We start from the raw sequence: 26,119 nt of genomic DNA on the forward strand, positions 1-26,119 counted from the left end.
ACCCTCTAGACTGAAGTTCATGTCTCACTTTTTTGTGGTCTAAAGATTGATTTCTGTTTCCTGCTAGCAGCTTTCCTCCCCAACCTGTGCTAACAAGCCTACACAAATGTTCTGGTGTTCTGTACTTCCTTCAAGAAGATACTAGCATTATTGGGAGCTAGAATGTGGCCCTCTTCTTATAAGAGGATAAGGTTCACTTTAATTGTCTATCTTTTGGGAAATATTATTTTTAAGCTTTTAATGTTATACCATAGTGCTTACCTTTTAAACACTTTTTAGCATAGCTGTGTTGGAGACAAGGCCAATTTAAGAGTTTCTCTCTGACACAAGCTTTTAACCTCAATATTGACAATGCAAACCTTCCTTACATGAATCCAAGTAAAAAAACTGAAGTGGCTGTTGGCCATGCATAAGTGAAGGAACTCCATTTACCCCTGCTGTGAGATACCCTGTCAATCTGTAGATGTTCGCAAGCGTGTTGGTTATTGAGAGTCACATGTAGGCATGCTATAATTTTGAGGTACAAAAAACTGTGGATATATGTGTTCCTTGACCTTCACAAATGCTGGATCACAGGATGCACATAATGTGTTAACATAATGCATTAACTCTTTTGTAACTGACTACTTTGTGTTGGATTTAACCGTCACATACATGACATAGCTAAACTAAAGACAAACATGGACCGAGCTCTTATTCTAGTCAGGAGAGATTATGTTTCTGGAGGAGAATGTGGCATCCTTGGCATTAGGATCTCAAATATAGCATTATAATCTGCTTTAAAACAAAGAAAATGTAAGAGGAGAGAATATGACTTTAGCACATGATTTCTTCCCATTTTCATGTTGGCAGTCATTTTTTTTTTTTTTTGCGTATTAACACTTCCATCTTCCACCTTAAAAATCTAGAGAGAGAAGTATTTCCTAATGTGTCAGAGTTCTTCCTCTTACTAACACAAATTAATGTTTCATCCTAAATATAATGATTTTAATTTGGCTTTATCTACTTATATGAGGCTTGTTTGTTTTGCTCTTAGGTGGTTTGGTCACCCTGAGTATTGCCTGTTCTTTTCTAGTCAAACCTGATTCATGAAATGGAATGAAGCTGAAAAATCATCTACTTCTTTGTGGATTTGAGAGAAGATTGGGATGGTCTTAAGTGCATAAAACGAGACTCTAACTGCAGCGATGAGTTCAGATGAGAAGGGCATTTCCCCTGCTCATAAAACATCCACTACAACCCATAGAAGTGCCTCCTCTTCGATATCCTCCCAAAGGGATAGTAGGCAGGTAAGACTAGAGCATTAACTGCCTTTGGTTGTTTTATGCAAATACAATACCACTGAGATAGGATGGGATTGCTAATTATTTCTGAAATTGTTTTGTAAAGTCTTTTATTCCAAGTGAAAACTCATTATTTTCTGTAGATACATTTGATGATGTCATGAAACTCCCACTCTTGCTTCTCTGTGATTTAGGACTCTTTTTTAGAAGGCAGACACAGAAGGCTGGTAGGGTGGCTATGAGAAGCCCTGCTGTCTTTTCCTCCCTGCACCTGGAGGGGGAGCCAGCATCAAGAACTTGAACACTTCTCTTTATTCATGGAGGTGGAAAGGGAACTATGAACCCTGCAAAGGACATCTTCTATAAGGCTGTCACTGGGCTGCCAAGCACTAACCTCTGTTCGATATTTTGTGGAATCTGGTAACAGCTAGATTCGGGAATGAGGTTACGGATAAAATTGTAATACCAGGAATTAAAAGCAGTGAGAACCCAAACAATGTTTACAGGCAACAGAGAAAGTAAATGGTTATTACTTAATTATGGTAGAAAACGCCCATGGTTCCATTTGAGCCAATTTTGCAAGTTATTTTTGTGATGTCATTACTGTTTAAGTGACGATTCTGCTGGCAGGGTTATGTGAGCATTTGTCGTATGAATGTTCTTCATTGTCAAAACAGGTTGTTATTTCAGCCAGCGCAGGTCTGAGCATAACTATTTTCTATCATAATTTGTCTTGTGATAGTATCTTGGTTGTGTAACTGGAAATTCCCAATAAGTAGGTGTTATTACCTTTTTATAAAAGCTTTCCGTTTTGGCAACTGTCAATTAGTGGGCATCGCGCAGGTTCTCCTTCACCCCCTCCACCCCTCACCCCCTGTTTTATGTTTTCAAAGCATATTGCCTAGTTTCTAGGAGTGTGAACATCAGTCATTCGATTGGCCATCATATAGACATGGGTCTTGAGACAGCCACTTTCATATATGAATTCATTTTAGATAGTGCAAATGCACTGCTGGGGATGCTTTTTAGGAAACCCTCCCAGCACTCTCTCTTCCTTTTTAGCAAGAAATTCCAGGAGAATCTGTAAGAATCAAGGAGTGCTAATGCACTCTCACAGATCCTAAGGCAGGTGTTTCTACTCCAGGGTCTTGGGAAACTTTTGATACTGGTGTCTTTTGTTATGATGTTATGTTTTGTTATGATGACAGCTATATTCAGTTCGTTATAAGTAGTCATGCCATTAAATCTGTGATTACACACAGTTATAATATTTATTGTATTGCATTAACAGAGTCAAAGAAAGTAAGAGTACCAGGAATGGAAACACTTTTATATTAAATAACTACCGTATTCTGAGATGCTTTCTAAGTTTGCAAATTGAGTCTACCTTTGCCTGCCTTGCTGTTCTTTCTTGTTATGGCTTCTTCGTTTTTCCCTTCCCTGGTCATTTAAACAGAGAGAGAGACATTGTAAGGAACATGACCTTCCTGACTGCTGGGAAGAAGGAAGCAGTTGACCCAGCTCACTCTGGAGAATTGTGGCAAATGGAAAAGATGAATGACTGCTGTAGAAACATCTGTCGAGCGTTGTTATTCTGCCTGTTGCACCTGAGCTCCAGGACGGGCATGCAAAGCAACAGGGAAACACTGAGACCCTGGTGTGCCGGAGGGAGCCTGAAGGTGGAATGTGTGACTCTTCACTTGCTTGTGAATGGAAAGTTTTATGATGGGAATGAAAGGAGCATGTCTGTACATTGATAATGAGTTCTAGAAAAGTAAGAGACACTTTTCAAAGGGTTATTATTCTTTAAGGAGAGAGTTTACTTTTACTCTTATTTATCTCGGCAGGTGGAAACTCTCCCAAAAACTTTCTTCCCTGGTTCTTTACTGACTCCTGTTTTGTGTCTGGCTACCTCCCTCAGGGGAGGGAAGGATAGAAGAGATCAATTACAGTTCTGTTTTTCCTTCCTTATCTCAATCACTGCCTAAACCTCAGAATTAACTTAGGGAACTCTGATATTTTGAGTGATCATGTGATGTGATGTGATGTGATGTGATGTGATGTGATGTGATATAGTGTTTTTTATATGCATCTATTTTTGTGTGATAACTGTTTTCATAGTGAAGGGACATAGAGAAAGTGTGATAAATTTGGCTTCATTGAATCCTTTCCATTCTCCTGATTTGACTGACATCTATGCAGATGGTGCCAAATTGCAAACTCCAGCCCCATTTCTCTCCTAAATTAAGATCTAGCACATAGCTGAGAATACAGTGGTATCTTAATGCACATTGGTTGCCTTTCCTTCTCAAGTTCTAGTCCTAGGTCACTAATGAATTGATTGAGCATTTCTACTTAAATGCACTGCTGCTTGAGTGGTACCACTGTGTCTTAAATCAATACCTGTAAACCAGTTTGCTATCAGGATAACCATTCTCTCAGAGACCCAGGGTCAATGCCTGCCTTTCTCCTTTGCTTCTCCCACATTCAATAGGTTAACAAGTCTTATTGATCATTTCCTCCTTCATAATATTATAATTTCCTTCTATTCCCACTATCAGCTCCCTTGCCCAGTGCTCATCACCTCTACCCAGTATCCTAAAAAGTACACCTGCCTCACTATCTCACTTATGCCTCACCATTTCAAATGTCCTGAGTAGGGCAGATTCATGCTTAAAATCCATCAGACTCATTGTTACCTACACAATTAAGGCCACAGTTTCTCACTTGGAACCCCATGTCCAGCATGATCTGGTCCAGGCTTGTGTTCCATTTTCCTCCCAACCTCAACAGTCTTGTCTGATCATAGTTCTGAACTGCCCTGTCTTTATCCCTACTTGCCTTTCCTGCATGGAATTCTCACCACCCTCCTCTCAACCCAATGCCTCCCTATGCATCAAAGACCGGCTCATATGATACTCCCACTGGCCACGCAAGCTTACTTTACCCTCTCCTTTCTCTGAGCTTTTATAGATCTTTTTGACAATATTTGACAGTTCTATATTGTTTATCTTTTTATGTAGTGATCTCCTCATCTGTATTGTGAGCTCTCTTAAACAGACTATGTACTCTTAAGTCTTCAGAGAGCAGCCTTGAACCTCAAATGTTTTAATATATCCTGGAGGATATATTTTAAAGACCTGCAACAACATTAGTTTTGTATTTTTATTACAAATTTTCCATTCCTGATTTATTTGTCCTTCTCTTCTTCCCTCTTCACGGATAAGTAAAACAAAGAACATCTGTGCATAATAGTAATTAGCTGTCCTTCCTGTCACTACATTAGGTAGCGTAGTTGGCATAGAAGTGAGAGGAGCTAGGAAATAAAGTGACTCAGGGCCCCTGTGCTCACTAAGTGTTTCTTCACCAACGGTAGTGTCAGGACTCCTCTTAGTTACTTAACAAGTTAGAAGACTTTAATAATTGTTCCATTTGCATTTCACTAAATCTGATATGAACTGTTAGAAAATCTAGCAAAATTGCCTCTGTGTGTGTGTGCGTGTGTGTGTGTGTGTGTGTGTGTGTGTGTGTGTGGTGTGTGATCAACTATGACTCATAAGCTGTAATAAACATATTAATATATGCCCTAAAACTTCCAAAGAGGGAGCATAAGGGTTGTTGATGAAACACTTAGGACTTACCCATAAACCAGCATTCCCCAAAGTGTTTGCCAAGTAATGCTTGCCCCTTAAGATGTTGCATTAAAAGAGAGTTCTTCTGTCAAATAAGTCAGAAAAGCGCTAAACAAAATCTCTTTTGCAATGTGCGTTACACAATTAAGGACACTGATAAGTCCCGAAGTAAGAATTTTTATTTAACTGAGTAATTCTAGAATTTAGTAGACTGGAACTTTTTTACCTGTAAGATTTGATTGTTACAAATACAGATTCTTCCTTTTATGAAAAAAGAATTGGAAGGTCTAGGAACATTGATCCCAGATTTCTGATGACAACCCTAGACTGGGTTCAGTAGTGGCTTCCAGTGTAGTTGGGATATTTACTCTTTGATCGGCTACAGTCTTCACCTGCCCTCAATACTTATTTATGTTGACTGACTTGCCTTTAAAGCGTTTGAATTTGTAAGCCCTGATCCTGGATGTCAGTAGGTCAGTCACAGTAATATTTAACTTACCAAGGGTGATTTCCACTTGGATTTTAAGAAAGCACCTTAAGTTTAACATGTCCAAAACTGAACTCTTAATTTCCCTCTCAAATGTACTCCTTCCCAGCTCATACTGTCTCAGTAAATGACAACTCCGTTCTTTCATTTGGTGAGAAATCCAGGAATCCAAGCATCATCCTGTTGGTTCTACCTTCAGGATATACCTGGAATCTGATGACTGCTTGCCACCTCCTCCCCCTCCACCTTGGTCTGAGCCACCGTCATTTCTCACCTGGACTATCGTCATAGTTTTCCAGTGGGTCTCCCTGCTTCTGTCCTTGCCCAACATACAGGTCATTCTTTACAGAGCAGTTGGAGTAATTCCTTCACAAGCTAAGTCAGATTGAGCCACTCTTCTGCACCAAGCCCTCCAGTGACTTCCCATCTCTGCCCAAATAATATTGAATTGCTGTCCATTGTCTACAAAGCCATTCATAATCTGCTTCTGCCTGATCCTCTGACCACATACCATGTTCCTTTTACGTGGTTCTCTCCAGGGCATTCCTCAGATGTGCTAAGAACACATCCACCTCAGGGCCTTTGCACTTCTGGTCCCCTCACCCTCACCTGCTTTTCATCCAGCCATTCCCCGGTTTGTCACACACTTGGCTCAGTCTCCAAATGTACCCTCGCTGGGCAGCCTTCTCTGCCCTTCCCTGCATGTACTCATCTCTCCTTGTCCACTTAGCTGGTTTGATTTTTCTTTAAAGCATTAACCACCACCTGGCATGTTATCTATTTGTTTTTGTGTTTGTTTCCTGTTTATGTCTGTATCTCCTTCCTGTATTCCCTATCACTGAAATGTAAGCCCTATGAAAACAGGGTTTTATTTCACTCAATAATGTATTCCTAGCAACTTGTACAGTGCCTCACATTTGGTATGCTCAGGATGTACTAGAAGGAATAAATGAATGAATGAGAAGTCGGGATGGAGAGAAGATTGGGAGCTCGGCTCCAGAGGTCTTGATAGCAGCAAAGGAATAATCACGAGGTCAGGAGATGACAACAGGGAGAGAAGATGATATGGTTTGGAGTTCCAAGTCCCACAAGAGTGGATTTTGAGAGTAGATAGCCCAAAGGCAGCAGAGAGGAGCTAAGAGAGCACAGTCCCTTCCTCTTGCTCCTAAGAGTGGACGTGTGATGGAATAAGTGGAATCACGTGAAGGACAAAAGTAGACAAAAGCAGAGAGTTGGGAGCATTCTTCTGCACAGGTGTTAAACATATTGGTGGGGGTGGGATGTATCTCTTTATTTTGTTTAATTCATGATTTTTTTTTTTTTTATTGGAACGACATCTTAGTCTGTCACCCAGGCTGGAGTGCAGTGGTGCCATCTCAGCTCACTGCAGCCTTCACTACCTCGGCTCACGTGATTCTCCTGCCTCAGCCTCCAGAGTAGCTGGGACTACAGGCGAGCACCACCACGCCCAGCTAATTTTTGGAATTTTTTTTTTTTTTGAGATGGAGTTTCGCTCTTTTTACCGAGGCTGGAGTGCAACGGCACAATCTCGGCTCACTGCAACCTCCGCCTCCCGGGTTCAAGCGATTCTCCTGCCTCAGCCTTCTGACTAGCTGGGATTACAGGTGCACCACCTCGCTTGGGTAACTTTGTATTTTTAGTAGAGATGGGGTTTCACCATGTATCCAGGCTGGTCTTGAACTCCTGACCTCTGGTGATCACCTGCCTTGGCCTCCCAAAGTGCTGGGATTACAGGTGTGAACCAGCATGCCTAGCCTATTTTAGTTTATTTTTGAAACAGAGTCTCACTTTGTCACCCAGGCGGGAGTGCAGTGGCACAATCTCAGCTCTTTGCAACCTCCACCTCCCAGGTTCTCATGCCTCCACCTCCCTCGTAGCTGGGATTACAGGCGCCTGCCATCACATCTGGCTGATTTTTGTACTTTTAGTAGAGATGGGGTTGCACTATGTTGGCCAAGCTAGTCTCAAACTCCTGACCTCGAGTGATCCACCAACCTCCACTTCCCAAAGTGCTGGGATTTCAGGCATGAGCCACTGCACCCAGCCTCTCTTTATTTTAAAAATAAGGTTATTGTTTCCTGATCAGTATGCATTTTATGGTCATATTATATAATAAGGTCACTCAGTTTGTGATCCACTAACTGGATTTTGTTTCCATAGTTACTTTTATACTTTTATGTTTACATTTCTTTAGTTTTTTTTTTTTTTTTTTTTTGGAGACAGAGTTTCACTCTTGTTGCCCAGACTGGAGTGCAATGGTGTGATCTCAGCTCACTACAACCTCCGCCACCCAGGTTCAAGCAATTCTCTTGCCTCAGCCTCCTGAGTCACTGGAATTACAGGCACCCACCACTATGCCTGGCTAATTTTTGTATTTTTAGTAGAGATGGGGTTTCACCATCTCTGGTGAAATGGGGCCAGGCTGGTCTTAAATTCCTGATCTCAGATGTTCCACTCGCCTCGGCCTCCCAAAGTGCTGAGATTATAGGCGTGAGCTACCGTGCCTGGCCTATACTTACATATTTTAGAGAATGTTAACAAAATATATGTTTCTGAGGCATTTTCAGTAGTTCTATGATTATGCCCAAGGATCTGCATTTTCAAAAGCAAGTCCTGTATTTGGAGCCAATGATTATTTTTATTTGTGTTATTTTCAAGTCGTATCAGAAAATCAGACACTATGGCTCTGAGAATGTAGGGTTTGGAATGCATACTTTTCAGTTGATAGCATCTGTCATGAGTGAATTCTTATATATATATCTCCACCAGGTTAGACCTTGTAAATCCTTAAATGAGTCAATTTTTTTGTTCAATGAAAAATTAAAGAAGAAAAAGCCAGCCAGCCTTCATAATGACTCAAAGTTTGCTGAAGCTCAGAGATCATAAAATAAAGAACATTTTAAGGAAAAAATTATGAATAATAAAAAATAAATAAGTCATAAGAGGCTAGAAGTTCATCTTCTTACCAGTTTTTACAAAATCTATATTCAGTATCATGGTCCATCTTTTAACAACTATATATTTCAATTACACTAGTATTGAAAATATTTCCTACGTATTATCAACAGCAGTACATTTCAAAACCAACAGTGGCCTGTTCATTCAAAGCCCACTGGTAACATGTTAAAGATGTTAAAGCCATCCCCAGCAGTGACTCAGTGGGACCATGTGCTGGTGTAACCATGGACTAGTGACATGGCCACTCAGAGCAGATTTCAGCAGCATCTGTTATACAGGAAACTCATTATAAGTAAAGAAGGTGCCTGGAAAACCAGATAGTAAAAATGTCTCTCATCAACTATCCTTTATGTACAAAGTTTTCATAACAATTTTTCTTGTTGAACAAACAGGCTAATAAAAAGATCTCCCAGCATATACATGAACTGAATTGGAATTTGTCTCTTCCAACTGAGCCTCTGGAGCATCTTCGAATCGCTCTGTTGAATGAAATAACTAAATCACTACTTTGAGACATAGTGTCAAATCTTCTAAATAGGAAATGGATTTCTTTGAGTTGTGAAAAATAGAATGTTATCTCAAATGAAAATGTTCTAATTTCTAGAGAAAAGAAAGTCAAGCATCCCTGATTTGATACCTAACCTCCAATTATAATCACCTCCAGTGTCACCAGTAAGGAGGAATATAACCTGAATTATTAGCTCTGTGTAGAATTTCACTGGACCCAGGGATTTGCAGGATGACCCTGGAACCCAACTGTCAGTTCAGAGAGAAACACTAACCTGATCTGAAAATCTGCAGTGTCCTCTCTGGAGTGCTGGGTATATTTAAGTTATTGAGTTGATTCAAATTTCAGTCTAGCCTTTTTGGGATTCCACCCATCCCATGGAATCAACTTTTTGGGACTTAGGACCAGTGTCAGTGAGAAAATAATATTTGTTTGCAAAAGCTCAGACTGGGACCAATTTTTGTGGCTTGGATGCAAACTGGGTGTTTTGAAGAGTCTATATATTAGGCAAAATGTGTGTACAAACCAATAGAATAACACCAGCAACAGCTAGTATTTCATGCGCTCTCACTGTGGAAGGCTGGAAGTGTCAAAGGGGTGAAATGTCTTGCCAACAGCTAATGAGCAGTGGAGACAGAATTTGCTCCCTGGAACTCTGTTGCTGGAGCCCTTATTCTTGGCCCCTCCACTATTAGATGTTGTAATGCTTGCCAAGCTGGATGTCCGGGCCCCTGTATACTTTGAAGTGAACCTTGTAGGCAGCATTTGTCAATCATTTTTGAGTTAGGTATTACCTCCTCATTTTCTCCCTTGAGCAATAATAGTAATTTTTCACATCCTTGATGACCTGGGAAACTGTAAATCAAATGGTACATAGACTAAAATGTTGATAGTTTCTATCATGAACTGTTGCCATCATAGGTGAATTCTATGCTATCTGTGCTTTTCTCAGTTTTTGCATTTTTACTACACATATTGCTTTTGGAATGAGAAGTTTTCATCATCTTTTTGCAATGAGAGTTGTATTGACAACTGCTGTTAACCTTTCCATTAGATGAAATGAGCAGCTCCACAGCTTTCTTGGCATCGCCACCTTTTGGAGATCCCTGTCACTGTTGCTTGGTGTTTATGGTACATGTTGAGTCCATGTCAAATGTGCTGAAATTGAGACCACTAGAAAGAGATTTGTTACCTGGAATCTGTTTTCCTAAAGGTCATATTTTATGAGTTTGTGTGTGTGTAGCTTTAAAACAGTATTTGGAATGTAGTAAATATGACAAAAGTGTCAGCAAATATTAAATATCATTATATATTATATAATGGCAAACAGATACTCATTACCCACAGATGATTCAGAATCCAGTGCTACTTGATTAGGAATCTGTTCACTGCTTTCTGTGCCTGCCAAAGCCTTTCAGTTCTCTAGGCCTGCCTTTATCAGTTTTTTACTTTAGAGGTTATCTTGTGTTACCTTGAGATGACTGGTTTTGGGTGACAATTTTATAGCAGCACGTTCGTCTGTCAGATCCAAGATTAGAACTGCCTGTTAGGTTCTCAGGCATCACACCAAATAGAGAGGGCCACAGTATCATGAGTTAATGAAGCCCAGAGGGTCTCATTCAGTAGGTCCTTGAAAAGGCCTGAGAATCTGTTGTTTACATACAGAAGCCTCCCCAGGAGACTGTTATTCACTCAGTTTTGGAAATGATCACTTTACAGAGAACATTTTTAGGTGTTTCATTAGAACTATAAAAACATCATTCCAAAGGACCCTAGGTCTGTAAAATTGCTTTATTTGCTTTTCAACTTGGACAAACAGAAAATCTGACCTCCCTCTGTCTGGTATCCATTGTAACTCTCCTAGACTGGAAGTGAAATATTCTTACAAAGGTAAAGGAAAGTTCTGCACATACAGTATGTTTTATATTTCAAGTACCAGACTTCCTGACCTCAACTCCCAATTAAGAGCTGATTTGTCAAAAATTTTAATAGCCAGAACTGGTGAGGTTTCAAGGAAATAGATACTCTCCTGCATTGCTGCTAAGCATGTTAATTGATTTAACTTTTTTGGAGTGAAATTTAGTGGTATGTAACTACAGTTTTTTAAAAAAGTCATACTGTGGGACCCAGTAACTCAGCTTCTAAAAACATGTATTCTAAGGAAACAATCAAAGATACACGTTAAAGATTTCAGTTAAAAAAATGTTTATCAATGTATTTTTATAGTAGTAAAAAAATTAGAAACAGTCTAACATTCAACAAGGAAGTATTTAAATAACCTCTCTCATAGCTATACAGTGAAATATTGCACAGCTGCTAAAATTGCTTTTGAATATTTAATGCTGTGGGAACATTTTACTTTTAAAACCTCCATAGCCACAGGTTCCAGATCCGTGGACTCAATCAGCCATTGTTGAGCCATATAAAGGGTTACATACATAACACGGTTTATGTAACCAGCCAGGGATTGAAAATATCTCCCTGCTACAATACAACTATCAAAATAATGCAAATAAAAAAATACAGTATAACAACTATTTACATCGCATTTACATAGTATTAGGTATCATAAGTAATATGGAGATGATTTAAAGTATATGGAAAGATGTGCATGGGTTATATGCAAATACTATGGCATTATGTTTAAAGGACTTGAGCATCTGTAGATTTTGGTATCTGCAGAAGGTCCTGGAGTCAGTCCCCCAAGGATACCAAGGGAGGACTATATTGCCAATTGAAACCAAATACAAACAAAAAGGCTATTAAATTGAAAAAACAATTTTTTTCATTTTGTTTTTAAGAATTAAGTGTGTATATGCATTGAAAAAAAGCTGAAAGAAAATATATCAAAATATTGAAAAAGTTTATTGCTGGTTATGGGTGGTTTTACTTTCTATTTTTCTGTTTTCCCTAAAAAATTTCTGCAATGAATGTGTTTTTCTAAAGGTCATATTATATGAGTTTGTGTGTGTATATCTTTAAAACAGTATTTGGAATGTAGTAAATGTGATAAATTTGTCAGCAAATATTAAACATCATTATGTATTATGTTAAAATATAATGAAATTGCAGACCCCACCTCAATAAGAATAAAATTAGAAGTTAAATGAGTATGAAGGATATTATGCCACGTGGGAAGCTTGGCACAAGTTTTTCAAACCACTTTGAGGTGCTGAGGCATGAGCTGGGTCACCTTTTGTCTTCTTTCCTGCTTACATTTGATCTCACAGTAATTTAACTTAATTATGTCTCAGCAGGAACTTAGACTATATGTATATGTGAGTATATATATATAGTGAATCGTTATTCATTCTTTCATTCAGCAAATATTTATGAGTACATATTATATATGATGAATATTTGCTGAATGAAAGAACATATATTCTCATAAATATAAGATCTGATATCAATACATAGTCTCATAAATATTTGCTGAATGAAAGAATGAATATGATATGTATATGAATGATATGCTCTCAGTTTATAAGGGTGATCAAAACAGTCCAACTTTCTGCCTCAAATGAACCTACATAAATATTAAAAAGATACATGGCCTCTTTTTTTTTTGCTTGTATTGTTAGCAAAATCATGTGAGTGATTATCATACTGAAAAATCCTTATCCTGGGTAATTTTAAAAGCCTTTTAGAAAGTTACAGATTAACGTTAGTGTTCTTTTCACGTCACAGTTTTCCTGCTTTAAACTGACTCTACATGTACCAGAGTGTTAGCTCTTGATATGCCCTGGTATTTGTCTATGTGATTTGCCGTTTGTTTATAATTGCTGTAATGAAGCATGATCCGTATGTGCTTATACTCTGGTTGCTGTGGTTTCCTCTGATTATGCTGTTGAGTGTTGTGAGTACAGAATCAGGAGGAAGTTCACCAGTAAGTTCTGGTTCTATTTCTACTTAAAGGCAACCATGGGAATTAAAAAGCTGTTTATTCCCATACCTTTTATCTCTTCATAGTCAATATCGCTGAACTACTATTTGCTATCAATGGACCACTTGATGGGTCCACATGGTATTTCTTACAACACAGGGTGTCTTAAAACAGACCAGTTCAATGGTGAGGCTATGCTGGCTGATTCATAATTCTGTGCAGGAAGGGATGGGACTGTGCTGACTTTGCTTTTCTCCCTTCAGAATTTCCCAGGTGTGCTGTGTGGAATTTTTTCAGCCACTGTTTCTAAAATTTTCTACTTTCATTCATTTTAAGGGTGCTTATATGGAGACCTACTGTTAATGCACTTCTGCATCTTGCAGTGAAGGCCAGATAATGGAGAAAGTAGTATAATTGCTCCTTCTTCAGCCATGGCCTTTTGGCTTTGGTGATTTTAATATTTTATGCTAATACAAAGAAAAACCTTTTTGAAGGAAAATCCACACACATCTTCTGCTGCAGGCATTCAGAAGGATGTAATCTATGCTGCCATCACTGCTATTGCCTTCCCATTAAAGAATAGGCCATCTGTCTTAACTCATGTTAACAGCTGTCTCACCAAATTTTGATGTCCTGATCACAAGGTGACGCTGACCATGGTTACTGGGTTCGCTGGGTAACATGATGGTCATGGAAGGCATGGCTTCCTCACTTCCAAAAGGGCTCCTAGGTGTCAGACACCAGCAAACTGTTTGAAAGTCATCTTTCTGTGGCAGTGGGAATGTGTAAGGTTCCTAGAGATTTATTCCTGTAATGTTTATAACTGAGATGATAGCTGCTATTTATTGGGTGCCTACTGTGTGCCAGCCTTTGGGCAGCACTGTGCATACACTGGATGCCCACTCTGTGACTTGCAGTGTCTTGCAAGGTAGATATTATTATCCTCATTTTACAGATAGAGGACACTGAGGTTGAAAGAGGTTAATGATTTGTCTACGTCACACAGTAAATAGCAGATGAGGGTTGGAATGCTGGTCTGAAGGGTTGCAAAACTTATGTTCTTTTGTCTGCCCCATACTCTGTGCCCCCAAAGTAAAAGCTAGCTGACTTGCTCTCAGTTCTTGAAAATTAGAAATTGTCTGGTTTGAGTGTGTTTTTGAAAAAAAATAGAATTAGAAATTGGAATTGAGTGTGCTGTAAGGGTAACAAAGAAATCATCCTTAAGATCGTACCATATTTAAGAGTGCTATAATTTTTTTCTTTTTTATTTCACTCACTTCTGCTTCTGTATATCCACAGAAGATTGTGGTGGGAGATGCTTTGTGATATGTTCATTTAGCGATTTGAAATTTCTGTTATTTTTGTCATTTGACATTAGCTTTAATGTTAATTCAGAAGGCCATATTTACAAGCTTGACTCAAGAGTAAAATCTTGTCACCTTCCAACTCCAGCCCTTAGTGACTGTGTGCCACTCTTAACCTCTATGTCCCTTTCTCTGGTCAGTCAGGCAGATCATTTAATAGTCATTATTCAAAGGCTTGTGAAGATGAAATGCAGTAATTCATGTAAAGCATAGAGATAGGAATGTAAAAACCAGTAAATATTAACTGCCATCGTCATCATCATCATCATCAACATTATCCTACGAAAGTTACTAGTAACACTGAAATAGCGTTGCTACGTTCAAAGTAGCAGCTATAACTAGAAGAGAGACATGCCAAATAGCCGAAAGCTTGAAGAATGTAGTTTAGAAATTTCTAAATTATTTTGGATATTTTTCTTTGAAAATATTTTGGGTAATCTGTGAATATAAAAATAGCTTAGCTAAGATAGTTACATGAACAATTTCAACGGAGTTAACATTCAAAGAGCAGTGGACCAATTCTCTTTACTACTATCCTAAATTTGTAGAAAAAGTGAGCCTATGCAGAAATTTGTAGCTGCAGCCCAAAACATTTCCAGCAATGTCTTTATATCTTTGTAATGAAATTTAAGTAGGTAAATGAAAAGACCCCTATTCAACAGACCTCCTGGACTCTCATTTTGAGACTCACGTTTCTCTCTGCTTGAGTTGTACGAAACCGTTCAGCTATTATTAAGTGTCTCATTGTCTATCTGTTTACCTGCGTCTTTGATACCAAGTAAACTAGACTACAGTCATGTTGGCACATTTCCACTTGCTGCCCAAGAGGTATTGAGATCAATGAACACTAACCCGAGGAGCATATTTTTACCAAATTAAAGAGCAACATGAAATATGTGTTCCAGGTTCCTGGTTTTAAGCTAAATATGCATCAGTTATCTCTGATCAGGGGAAACAGAGGGTGGGTAAGTACTTCCACCTTGTCTGTGTGTTCTAAGTTCCTTAAAAAACTTACTTGGAAATTAAGTTGTAATTTTAGCATTTGAGAGGAAACTTGATTTTAAAATAATAATTGACTGGTTTACATAACCCTTTATTTAACTTGCTTACATAATGTGTATAACACTTTGAAGGTAGTGGCATGTGTTTCCATTTCACTCTGAAAGAATATGAAAACAGCTATCTTGTGAAGAAAAGTACAAAAATTATGCCACAAATTATGATCTTAAAGGAAGCCTTATGAAAAGAACTAATGTTTGTTAACTGAAGATGTCGTGAAATTAAATTTGATGTGTTCCCTAATGACTAGTCATAGCTTTAAATTGAATAAGTAAGAATTCTGTGATTAATCCACTAGATTTTTCTGTTTTAAAAGTTAGGCTTTTAACTGTTTTCAAAATTTCTATCCTATTGGAACATGATTTTTATAATTCCAAGATAGGCTGGGTGCAGTGGCTCTCACCTGTAATCCCAGCACTTTGGGAGGCCGAGGTGAGCGGATCACAAGGCCAAGAGATCGAGACCATCCTGGCCAACATGATGAAACCCCGTCTCTACTAAAAATACAACCAGGCGTGGTGGCGGGCGCCTGTCATCCCAGCTACTCGGGAGGCTGAGGCAGGAGAATCGCTTGAACCCAGGAGGTGGAGGTTGCAGTGAGCCAAGATTGTGCCACTGCACTCCAGCCTGATGACAGAGCAAGACTCTATCTCAAAAAATAATAATAATAATAATAATAATAATTATTATTATTATTATTATTATTATTCCAAGATAAAGCTGGAAGGTAATTGATTGCTGAAGGACTGTTCTCTGCCAATTAGCACTAACAAATTCCCTGCATTTTTGACGGGCTTCGGTGTACAGATTGCTGTGCTAGGATGGGGTGGATCATGGGTAGAGAAGATGGAAGTCCACGATGAAGATGAGCTTGTCCCCACCTTCGAGGAGCACTCAATCTAGCTAGAGGCCAGTACTGGGTATGGTCAGTTTAAACTGTCTTCTTTATAGCTGCTGGTATAAAAAATACAACACTCAAGTACTTAGATATTTCATTTAAAATAACAAATTGCTTGGTATGTAATTACATAACTTTAGGGTTATGCTTTTAGTTTTTAAAACCATGAGTCCGGAGAAAATTCAAGGTAGGGGATTAACTTTTTATTATTGAATAGACAATGATAGGTTCTAATAATATAAAAATACAAGACTGGCAAGTTTTTTTGTTTGTTTGTTTGTTCTGAGACCGTCTCACTCTGTCGCCCAGGCTGTAGTGCAGTGGCGTGATCTCGGCTCACTGCAAGCTCCGCCTCCCAAGTTCAAGCCATTCTCCTGCCTCAGCCTCCCAGGTAGCTGGGACTACAGGCAGCCGCCACCACGCTTGGCTAAGTTTTTTGTATTTTTAATAGAGATGGGGTTTCACTGTGTTAGCCAGGATGGTTTTGATCTCCTGACCTCGTGATCCACCCACCTCGGGCTCCCAAAGTGCTGGGATTACATGTGTGAGCCACTGCGCATGCAAGGCTGGCAAGTTTCTACAAGAGCTGTTGGCTTCTTCACTGTCATCCTGGAGGTTACATGGAATAGCTTATTTTTTGAAGCTAGTTACAATTACAATAATGGGTATCCGCTGGTAATTTTCTAAATTGTCCTTTAACTTTTTCAGTAACAAATACATACATTAGTGATGCTAAAAATATTCATTTACTTGCTATGTCTCACTAAATTTTTTTTATGATTCTCTGGGCTTTGACAAATCAACAGAATTTGGGGTTTAGATATATTGTGCTATATTTGAAATGATTGAACTTCTTATTTTTCTTCCATAATATAAATTGTTTTGTAACATCAAATGGAGAAGAGACTAATATTGTGTTCTTTGTGCTAGGTACTGGGGTAGGTATTTTGCAGTTGTGGGTTCTGGTCTGTGTGGTTGCTAACCCTTCTGACCTACATAATTCTGGCAACATCTTTAGTATCCCCTCGTATCTATAGAGGCAAAATTTATTTGTATCACACTTTAAATATACCACATCGATTTCAATGTCTTTGGCTTGATTTGGAAGTTAGGGGATTTAATTTCCTCTCCCTAGCTTAGTTACTTTATTTCCTGCCTACATAGTTGCTAAGGTCAAGTTTCTTCCCAGGCTTTGTTTTCCTTAGCATGTTTTTTTGGAGGCAGGGGAACAGTTGGTGATGTATCTGTGGTTTATTGCCCAGCAACATGAAAGGATGGGGATCGGGGAGAGTCCTCAAAGAGAAGCTCAGATCAGAGATACCTGACTGGAAGATTAAAGTAAGCAAAAGCAGTAGCCACATGAGACAAGGTTAATACGTGGGCTTACAAAAATGTCCTAAACATGATTTGGTCTTTTGTATGATAAGAACTCTTTCTAGAATATAAGCATCATAAGAGTAGTTCTCTTGTCTGTTTTGTTCTCTGTGGCCCTGTCATCTGTGCCTGGCACGGTGTAGGTGCCTAAAAATGATGTGTTGATTAATTGAACTATGAATGAATAAATAGCATATTTCAATGGCAGTTTCTGATCTTGTACTTTATTTTATTTATTTGACTGAAGTTTTTTTTGCTATTCTAGTAAATGGTGAGGGAGAAGCTTGCTACTAAAGTGTGTAATTTCTATATGGTTATTTTAAAAATTACATTGGAAACTTTTTTTCCTATAGAAAATTATCTCAAAGTATAAGGTAATGTATTTGTTGGTGGGGGAAGCATTTTATATCTCTGTAATACAGTGACACTTGTATCTTTGATCTTTACAGTGACACTTATATCTTTGATCTTTATTACCCATCGTTCTTTTTTAGAAAAGTCACCTCATGCATGAAAGAAAAAAAAAAAAACTTTAAAAAAAATCTTTGTCGTCTTTACAGTAGGGAAGTTTTGTTCACATGTATTTGAAGAGTGCATGAAATAAGGTTTGTTTCCTTCTTTTATGCTTTTATAATGTGCCAAGATAGTGAGTGGTTCTTAATGAGTAGATTTATGTAATTTAGGTTAAGGCATGTACTTTTTCTCCCCCAAGGGTTTTAATATAATTGCAAAATTCCTCTTTAGAAAGATCATATCTAATTTACATTTTCTTTCTTGCAACCCCACTTCATTCTTGAATCTGATGGGTTAAAAAAAAAATTGATTCTGTTTTTGAATATTTCTAAGTTCGAACATCTTTTCAAATGTTTTACGTGTGTTACTTGTTCATGTACTTCACCCGTTTTTCTGTTGAAATTTTATCTTACTAATATATAAATGCTCTTTGTAAAAGACAACTACCGTTTATAGTATTTGGTGAATTGTTTTCTTCTCTGTGCATTTTTGTAAGACACTTTAGAGACCAAAGGGTGTGAAGGCTCTGAATTTTTATTTATTTATTTATTTTTGCGATGGAGTTTCCTTCTTGTTGCCCAGGCTGGAGTGCATGGTGCAATCTTGGCTCACTGCAACCTGCACCTCCCAGGTTCAAGTGATTCTCCTGCTTCAGACTCACAAGTAGCTGCGGTTGCGGGCTTCCACCACCAAGCCTGGCTAATTTTTGCATTTTTAATAGAGACAGGGTTTCACCATGTTGGCCAGGTTGGTCTCAAACTCCTGACCTCAGGTGAGCCGTCTGCCCCAGCCTCCCAACGTGCTGGGATTATAGGCGTGAGCCACCATGCCTGGCCACCTCTGGATTTTTTAAGGTAGACCTTTCTTTTTGTCTGTTGCTATTCCCAGTTGGAGAGTTGAGCAAATATTTCTATGTAAGGCTAATTAGTCTTAAAATTGTAGGTTTTCTTGTGTATCATAAAATTTTTCAAGAGATATTCCTCTGACTCTCCAAGACTGAAACCAGCATTGCAGCAGCAGTTCAGCAGCAATTTTAGAAGAGGAGGGGAAAATCCTGTGCCGACATATTACTGTTGCTGCTATCTTTGATCTTTTCAGGAACTTGCCATTTTAAACATAATTCGCTGTTTTGACTGTGTTATGTATGATTTCATCCCCATGCACATTCACATGAAAAGTGAGTTGTCTAACCCTGGGCTATGTTTCCATTTATTTTCAGAGTATTCACATACTGGAGAGGACTGCTTCCTCTAGCACCGAGCCCTCTGTAAATCGGCAATTGCTAGAACCGGAGCCAGTCCCCCTCTCCAAGGTCAGTGATGGAATGCGGTGCTTTCTCTGCTGGCGTGATGCCTGCTCTGGGGCCAATTGAACTGTGAATAACTTTTATACCTGACTTCCCTAAAATAGCTGTGATGCCAGTTGTAGGCAACTCTTTGCATTTTTTCTGCTTCCAATGAGTAGAGTTTCTCTGCCCTTTGTAAGAGAGAACAGAGAAGGATTTGCATGATTACATACAAAGGTCCAAAATTCTCTTTAAGGGAAGAAGGAAAAAGAAGCTATTGCCTTCCCTGTTGGAGGTAAAAAAAAATATTTCTATGCCCAGCTAATGGAAAATTTAAAAAGCTACATCCAGCAATAAAAATAATAACAGCTACCATTATTGCCCATGTGCTGCATCACCAGACACTATGAGAAGTATTTAAATATATTATCCCATTTAATATAGTTCTTATAAGTAGCTCCACACAGTGTAGGTATGTATCACATTTTACAAATATGGAAACTGAGAGTTCATAACTTGCCCATAGTAAATAAATAAACTATCAAGGATTATAGCAGAGCAAGAATTCAAACTTAGATTTGTCCAACTCCACAACCAATGCTTGTCAGCTCTTCCCGAGCTGCAAGGTAGAACAGTACCTATGTGGAGGGGCTGTTGTATATTCTGGCTTCTAGGCTCCTTCTCACATCTGGTCTTCCTAGCAGTGAGCTCATGAGAGAACACTGCAGATTATTTATAAGACCTTTTCTGTATCATGGGAGCCAGTGTCCCCTCCCCTTCAGCCTGCTCTTCCTCAGACTGGGGAAACATTAAATTCACATATGTCTAAAACGTAAAAATGATAGGGAAAAGTTGAAGAGATACCATCCTACTCCTGCCCATCCCTCCCTGAGATTTTCAATGGGCTTCCTCCTTTATTGAGAAATTCTGAAAATAGAATGCATACAGACTTTGAATTCCAGTATAAAAATAGCACTTTATACCCAAAGATGGTTAATTTCTAAATATGTAAAACCGATCATTACACCTTGCTTTTCCATATTAAACATAATCCTTTTAGAAAAGAACACTTTGCTACCCAACTGTTACGGAATATATACACTTGAACCTCTTTAAACTGTAAAGATATTACAAGCTATAAAGTTTATTCTGTCAGACAAGAATAGACTGCTAAACCGCAGAAAGCAGAGCGTTATTAAAGTATAAAACATAACTTAGAGATAAAAAGTGGTCTTGACTTCCATTTGAATAGCAAATAGAGACTGTATACCTGGTAAATATAATATAACTAGTCATCTCTTTGAAATAGCAATTCTCTCTTATAGTTAGCTAAAGGAAATAGAGAACAAATAAAAGGGCAATGGAAAAAGGTAGCTAAAATTTATTGAGCACCTACTTTGTGCCAGGCACTGGATTAGAACATGTATTATCTCACTTAGCCCCCAACTCGTTGAAGTGCATATCAGTGTTGTTTTTACTTACTAATAATTATGGCATAATTTTCGAGGCACGAAGACTTGGTCAAACAGCAATTCTTCCTAGAAGGAGGCGGTTGTTAGCCCAGCTCACAGCAGCTGGGGCTTGGGTCCACTGGCTTGATATAAAGGGATCTGGGTAGGGTACATACAGCATCTACTTCCCATTACTTCTCCATGTTGTTGCCCATTTAGATCTTGCTGTAGGACTACTAAACCCTGGTTGTGTTTCTGTGTCAGTAGACACCACATCTCTTGGGGCCTCATGAAATCAGAAGGCCATATCTAACCCAGATACCATCGCATCTCACCATCTCTCAGCCCCTTTGAGGGATGGGCTTCCTGGGCACTGGTTAGTAGTGGGAGAATTTTTTTTTTTGAAGTACACATTGTCCTGATCAGGATTTGTTCCAATCCTAAGCTTGATGCATTCACCTGCTAAAGCATTTTCATGTACCCACACACACTCACCAGCATACATCTGCACACGTGTGCACACACAGTTTACCTTCAGAAAGGAAATGTCTCCATTTTTTCCAAATGAAAAAACTTGGGCAATTATGGCATTACCGTCTGTTCTTATTTATTGTTATTAGGGTAAAAGTGTTTTTAAAACTTATAATACCCATAATATGTATATATCTGACACGTCAAGTACTGACATGATCACATTATGGCTTTTAGCTCTGTTTCTGTTATAAGTAAACCCAGGAAAATTGGAGACTTTTAAGCAGAAAAAATATCAACTGAAATTACAAAAACAAATGCTTCAATTTTCAGAAAATAATTTTAGTTTTCTTAAGATAGTCCTAGTCTGCTAACCATAGAGGGAGAAATTTTAACATGATGGAAAATAGAACATAGAAGGTTCTATTTTGTACTGAGATGAGTTGTTTCCTTCTTATACACTTTATTTGTAACATTATCCACAGCATTTATAATTGAAATAGGGGGAACATTGTCTGCTCTGGTTTTATCTTTTGCCTCTGTCAGTTTGACAGCCTATTTAATTGTGAGAACTATAGTAGGTCTCTTTTTCTTTTACTGGACTTAGTAATATTGCATCAGACTGAATAAAATTATTTGCTCAAAGCTGTCACATCCGTGTTTAAGAAATACATTTTAACTTTTTGCCTTTCTATCTTATCTCTTTTCTTTCCCCTTCTGAAGTTAAACTCCCAGAGGAGAAAAAAACACTATGATAGAAATTAGTAGCCGTACATAAGAATGATACATTGGACTTTGGGGACTCTGGGGGAAAGAGTGGGGGGTGGCGAGGGATAAAAGACGACACATTGGGTACAGTGTACACTGCTTGGGTGATGAATGCACCAGAATCTCAGAAATCACCACTAAAGAACTTATTCATGCAACCAAACACCACCCACTCCCCAAAAACCCATTGAAATACAAAATAAAAATTTTTAAAAAGAAATTAGTAGTTTATAGCCATTACTACAATCTGAGTTTAGTCAGAAGAAAACTTGCAAAGCTCCGCACTTATTAAATGTTTCCATGTTCACAAGTTATACAGAATATTCTTCATCATCCACACACGCACACACAGTCAATCAAAGATGAACACCAACTTCCAAATAAATCTAGCCAGAAATACAAATATTATTCTTCTAGAGATACTATCCATGGATGGAGCTACTGAAAATAGAAGTGCCACTAAATATGGTGGATATCTCTCTAAGAACAGAGAGAGAGCTCTAATAAATATATTTACACATAGATGGAGATTATTTTGTGGAATATAGTGGTCATCTACCTTTCTGTGTGAATCAAAAGCCACAGGCATTAGACTTTTTATAAGAGCCCACTGGTTTCTCCTATTATTCTAAACATTATTCATAAACAGTGCTAACTTGTTGAATTGCAGTTCAGTACTAAGAAATGCAACCCAGAGGCTCCCAGGGGCATGTGTATCTTTGAAAGCATGAAGTTCTTTGGTGTGTCTTTGGTGAGCATGTGTCTTATGTGCGCTTTGGAATGCACGCAAGCCTTCCCGAGAGCAACCGTGACCACAGCGCTGTTATTCCCCGTTAATAGCAGGTTCCGAGCCACTTGAGACAACAGCAGCCTTTCCATTTCTACACAGAAAGCCAGGTCTGCGCACTAATTGAACATTTGTCATCAAAATAGTCTTATTTTGAAACTTTAAAGTGCCTCTGTGCCCAGGGATTCACTGTCTGGAAAAATGCATTTTAAACATTCTAAGTACAGGCAATCGAATTTCCATCCTACCCCAAACAGACAAGGTGGCTCCACTGAGTCTCTGATGGATCCCACTTACCTCTAGGTCTACCTGGGAAGCTCTTTTTAGCTTCAGTTAAAAGTGCATAGCTGTGTTTGATGTTAGAATTTGCTCCAGAATGTTGTTCATATTTCTTTCTGGTGGGCCTAGTACTGCTTCAAAAGCAACTTCTACTTAAGAATCTGCTTTAAGTGTGTCATCAGGCACTGAGAAATGTGATTTGTTTCTCTTCTTTTCTCTCAGGAAGCTGACAGCTGGGAAATTATAGAAGGGCTGAAAATAGGCCAAACCAATGTCCAGAAACCAGACAAACATGAGGGCTTTATGCTGAAGAAAAGAAAATGGCCTTTAAAAGGCTGGCACAAGGTAACATTTTTATCATATTCAGGTTCAGATCGTCTTCATAAATAAAGAAGATCTTATTTGCTATCATGAGGTAGGAAACTAAGAATATGACTCTATGCGTAAAACTGGCTTTTTTTCCTTTTTTTTGAGACAGAGTCTTGCTCTGTTACCCAGGCTGGAGTGCAGTGGCATGATCTCAGCTCACCGCAGCTTCCGCCTCGCAGGTTCAAGTGATTCTTCCACCTCATCCTCCCGAGTAGCTGGGACTACAGGTGCACGCCTCCATGCCTGGCTAATTTTTTTATTTTTAGTAGAGACAGGGTTTTAGCTTATTGGCCAGGCTGGTCTTGAACTCCCGGCCCCAAGTGATCTGCCCACCTCAGCCTCCCAAAGTCCTGGGTTTACAGGTGTGAGCCACCACACCCAGCCATAAAACTAACTTTTAAGGCCTTATTTTAACCACATGGATTGTAGTCTATTATACTTGACAGAGACAGAGATCTGTAATATACATATGGAGGGAAAAAAATATGTGATATTTAAAATCCAGTTTGTATATATTGTTGTCTGATTTACTTTTTTTACTTAAATTAGTATAGATAAGTTCTCATTAAATACTCTTTGAAATATGAGGTATTTCAAATGCGTGCGTGTATCACTTTGGATGGATCTATATTATATATCCCACTGCTATTGAACTAATTCCCTCTTGCTGGATATGTAAGATATGCCTCATTTTTTACTATATTGTGATGTGATGAATATCCTTACACATGGACTTCTATTTAGTTCTTTGGGATAAATTCCTAGAATTATTGTTACCAGTACAAACTACAGCTGGAAAATCACTGATCCCAGAAGTTTGTTACTGCTCTTTAAAGTCTACAGTTTATTCCTCTCCTTCCTCGCAATATCCTTATCCTATCTTTCAGTTTTAATGATGGAGAAAATATTTTTTACTGCACTTTACCATTACCCAAGTAGCAAGGATTCTGTCATACTAAGGAGGAGAAAGTTGCCGGATATTTTCAGTTTAAACTCTTTTTTTTTCTCTTTTTGAGACAGAGTCTCACTCTGTCACCCAGGCTGGAGTGCAGTGGTGCAATCACAGCTCGTTGCAACCTCCACCTCTCGGGTTCAAGCAATTCTTCTGCCTCAGCCTCCCTCCCGAGTAGCTGGGACTACAGGCGCACGCGACCATGCTTGGCTAATTTTTTTTTTCTTTGGTATTTTTAGTAGAGGTGGGATTTCACCATATTGACCAGGCTGGTCTCAAACTCCTGACCTCATGATCTGCCCGCCTCAGCCTCCCAAAGTGCTGGGATTACAGGCGTGAGCCACCGCGCCAGTTTAAACTCTTTAGTGGGCCACCCAGTATCCTCTTTGAAATCAGTGGAAGAATAAATCTATATACTTGGCACATCTGCACGTGGATTTCATCTCAGGGCAGATAAATTTATTGGCCCAAATGGCCAGTGGTGGCTGCCCATTGGCTCAATGCAGGGAAGTTGTGTATGTTAACTTCCTTGAGGAAACATTTCATGTGTTTTAAGGGAAAGACTTAAAAACGAACACATGGGAAATGTTGCCCCGGTCCCCTGTCTGTGAAAGTGCTTTCTTCCTTGTCAGAAACTATCTTTCCTGAACCCATAGTATTATCATAGTGCCAAGGACTTGTCCTCACTGTTGTTCTTCCTGAGATTTTCACCAACTGGCCATCCTCCTTCCTAAGATCACCGTTGTCTTTCATTCTGACCTTACCTCTTTGTGTTTCCCCAAATTGATGGCCTTGCTAATTTCTTTCCTTATGATATGCTATAAGTGATCTCTGCTGAAATTCTTTGATAGACAGACATGGAAACACAGGAAAAAGCGGTCAAAGAAACAAATTTTGTATGAATTACTAACTTTAATTTAGCACTTTCAGTCCATGTTTCAGCAAAACTGGCTGTGGTTTGGCAGCAACTTTCTAGACCGTGCCTTTGAACATTTTGCTACATAAATAACAGGAGGGCCTGCTTTGCACTGTTATCTTTTCTCCTGATCTCTGCAACCACCATGTGTTTATTCAGATGTCAGCCCATTTGATTGACCAAGTTAAGGGCGACTGATTTTAATCAAGTGTTTTTCAACTCTAGAGACTCTTTTTTCCAGTGCTTACTTGTTGTACTGCAGAACCTGAAACAAAGGGGTTACAGTGACCTTCTGTGAGTCCTATGCAGAACTCATAGGGATGCTCTGTGTAGAACTCATAGAAGGCCACTCACTGTACTCACAGAAGTAGATCCCGGGTCCTGACTACCTGCCGTCTCAGCAGCTAAGAGGTTCCAAATCACATACAAACTCTCCAGCAGAGTAATTTTCCAGGAGCAGAAAGATTCCTTGCATCTGTAGAACTAGAGGGCACAGGACCCATTCTTTGACCGGGCCCTGGAAACTGTTTGTTCTCTTGTGAATCGCCCATGGAAGAAAAATCAACAGCTGAGAGTTCCTGAGTGTTTGTAGAGCAAAAATGGGCAAATCCAATCAGACTGGACTAGGATTATCTTGGAGGAGACAAAAGTTGCCAAAAACCTCTCTTTTTTTTACCCTTAATGTAGTTCAGAAATTATTTTCAACCTCTTTGATTAATGGTAGAATGCAAACATTTGCTAAGTAGAGATGCAAGCATATTGCTAAGTCCACTTAAATTTTCCAGATAATTCATTATTCATAGATTCAGTCCATTGGCTTCTGTAATGGACATGAACATTTTCAGGAATTATCTGTGGTAT

The 26,119-nt window shown here is 38.8% G+C and overlaps 1 protein-coding gene across 2 annotated transcripts in view; it reads left to right on the forward strand.

Annotated features, from left to right (window-relative positions):
* Positions 1-26,119, forward strand: part of OSBPL6 (oxysterol binding protein like 6) — a 203,472-nt gene that overhangs the window by 112,670 nt on the left and 64,683 nt on the right. The window contains exons 3-5 of one of the 2 annotated variants that reach the window (XM_023212452.1): positions 1,037-1,289; positions 19,200-19,292; positions 23,244-23,366. In XM_023212452.1, the coding sequence (XP_023068220.1) occupies positions 1,188-1,289; positions 19,200-19,292; positions 23,244-23,366 (318 nt within the window). In that variant the 5' untranslated portion in view covers positions 1,037-1,187. Of the gene's footprint in view, positions 1-1,036; positions 1,290-14,943; positions 15,102-19,199; positions 19,293-23,243; positions 23,367-26,119 lie in introns of those variants that run through there. The other variant, XM_023212453.1, reaches the window with a different exon arrangement.

This window comes from Piliocolobus tephrosceles, chromosome 11, assembly GCF_002776525.5.
Source record: "Piliocolobus tephrosceles isolate RC106 chromosome 11, ASM277652v3, whole genome shotgun sequence".
Classification (NCBI taxonomy): domain Eukaryota; kingdom Metazoa; phylum Chordata; class Mammalia; order Primates; family Cercopithecidae; genus Piliocolobus; species Piliocolobus tephrosceles.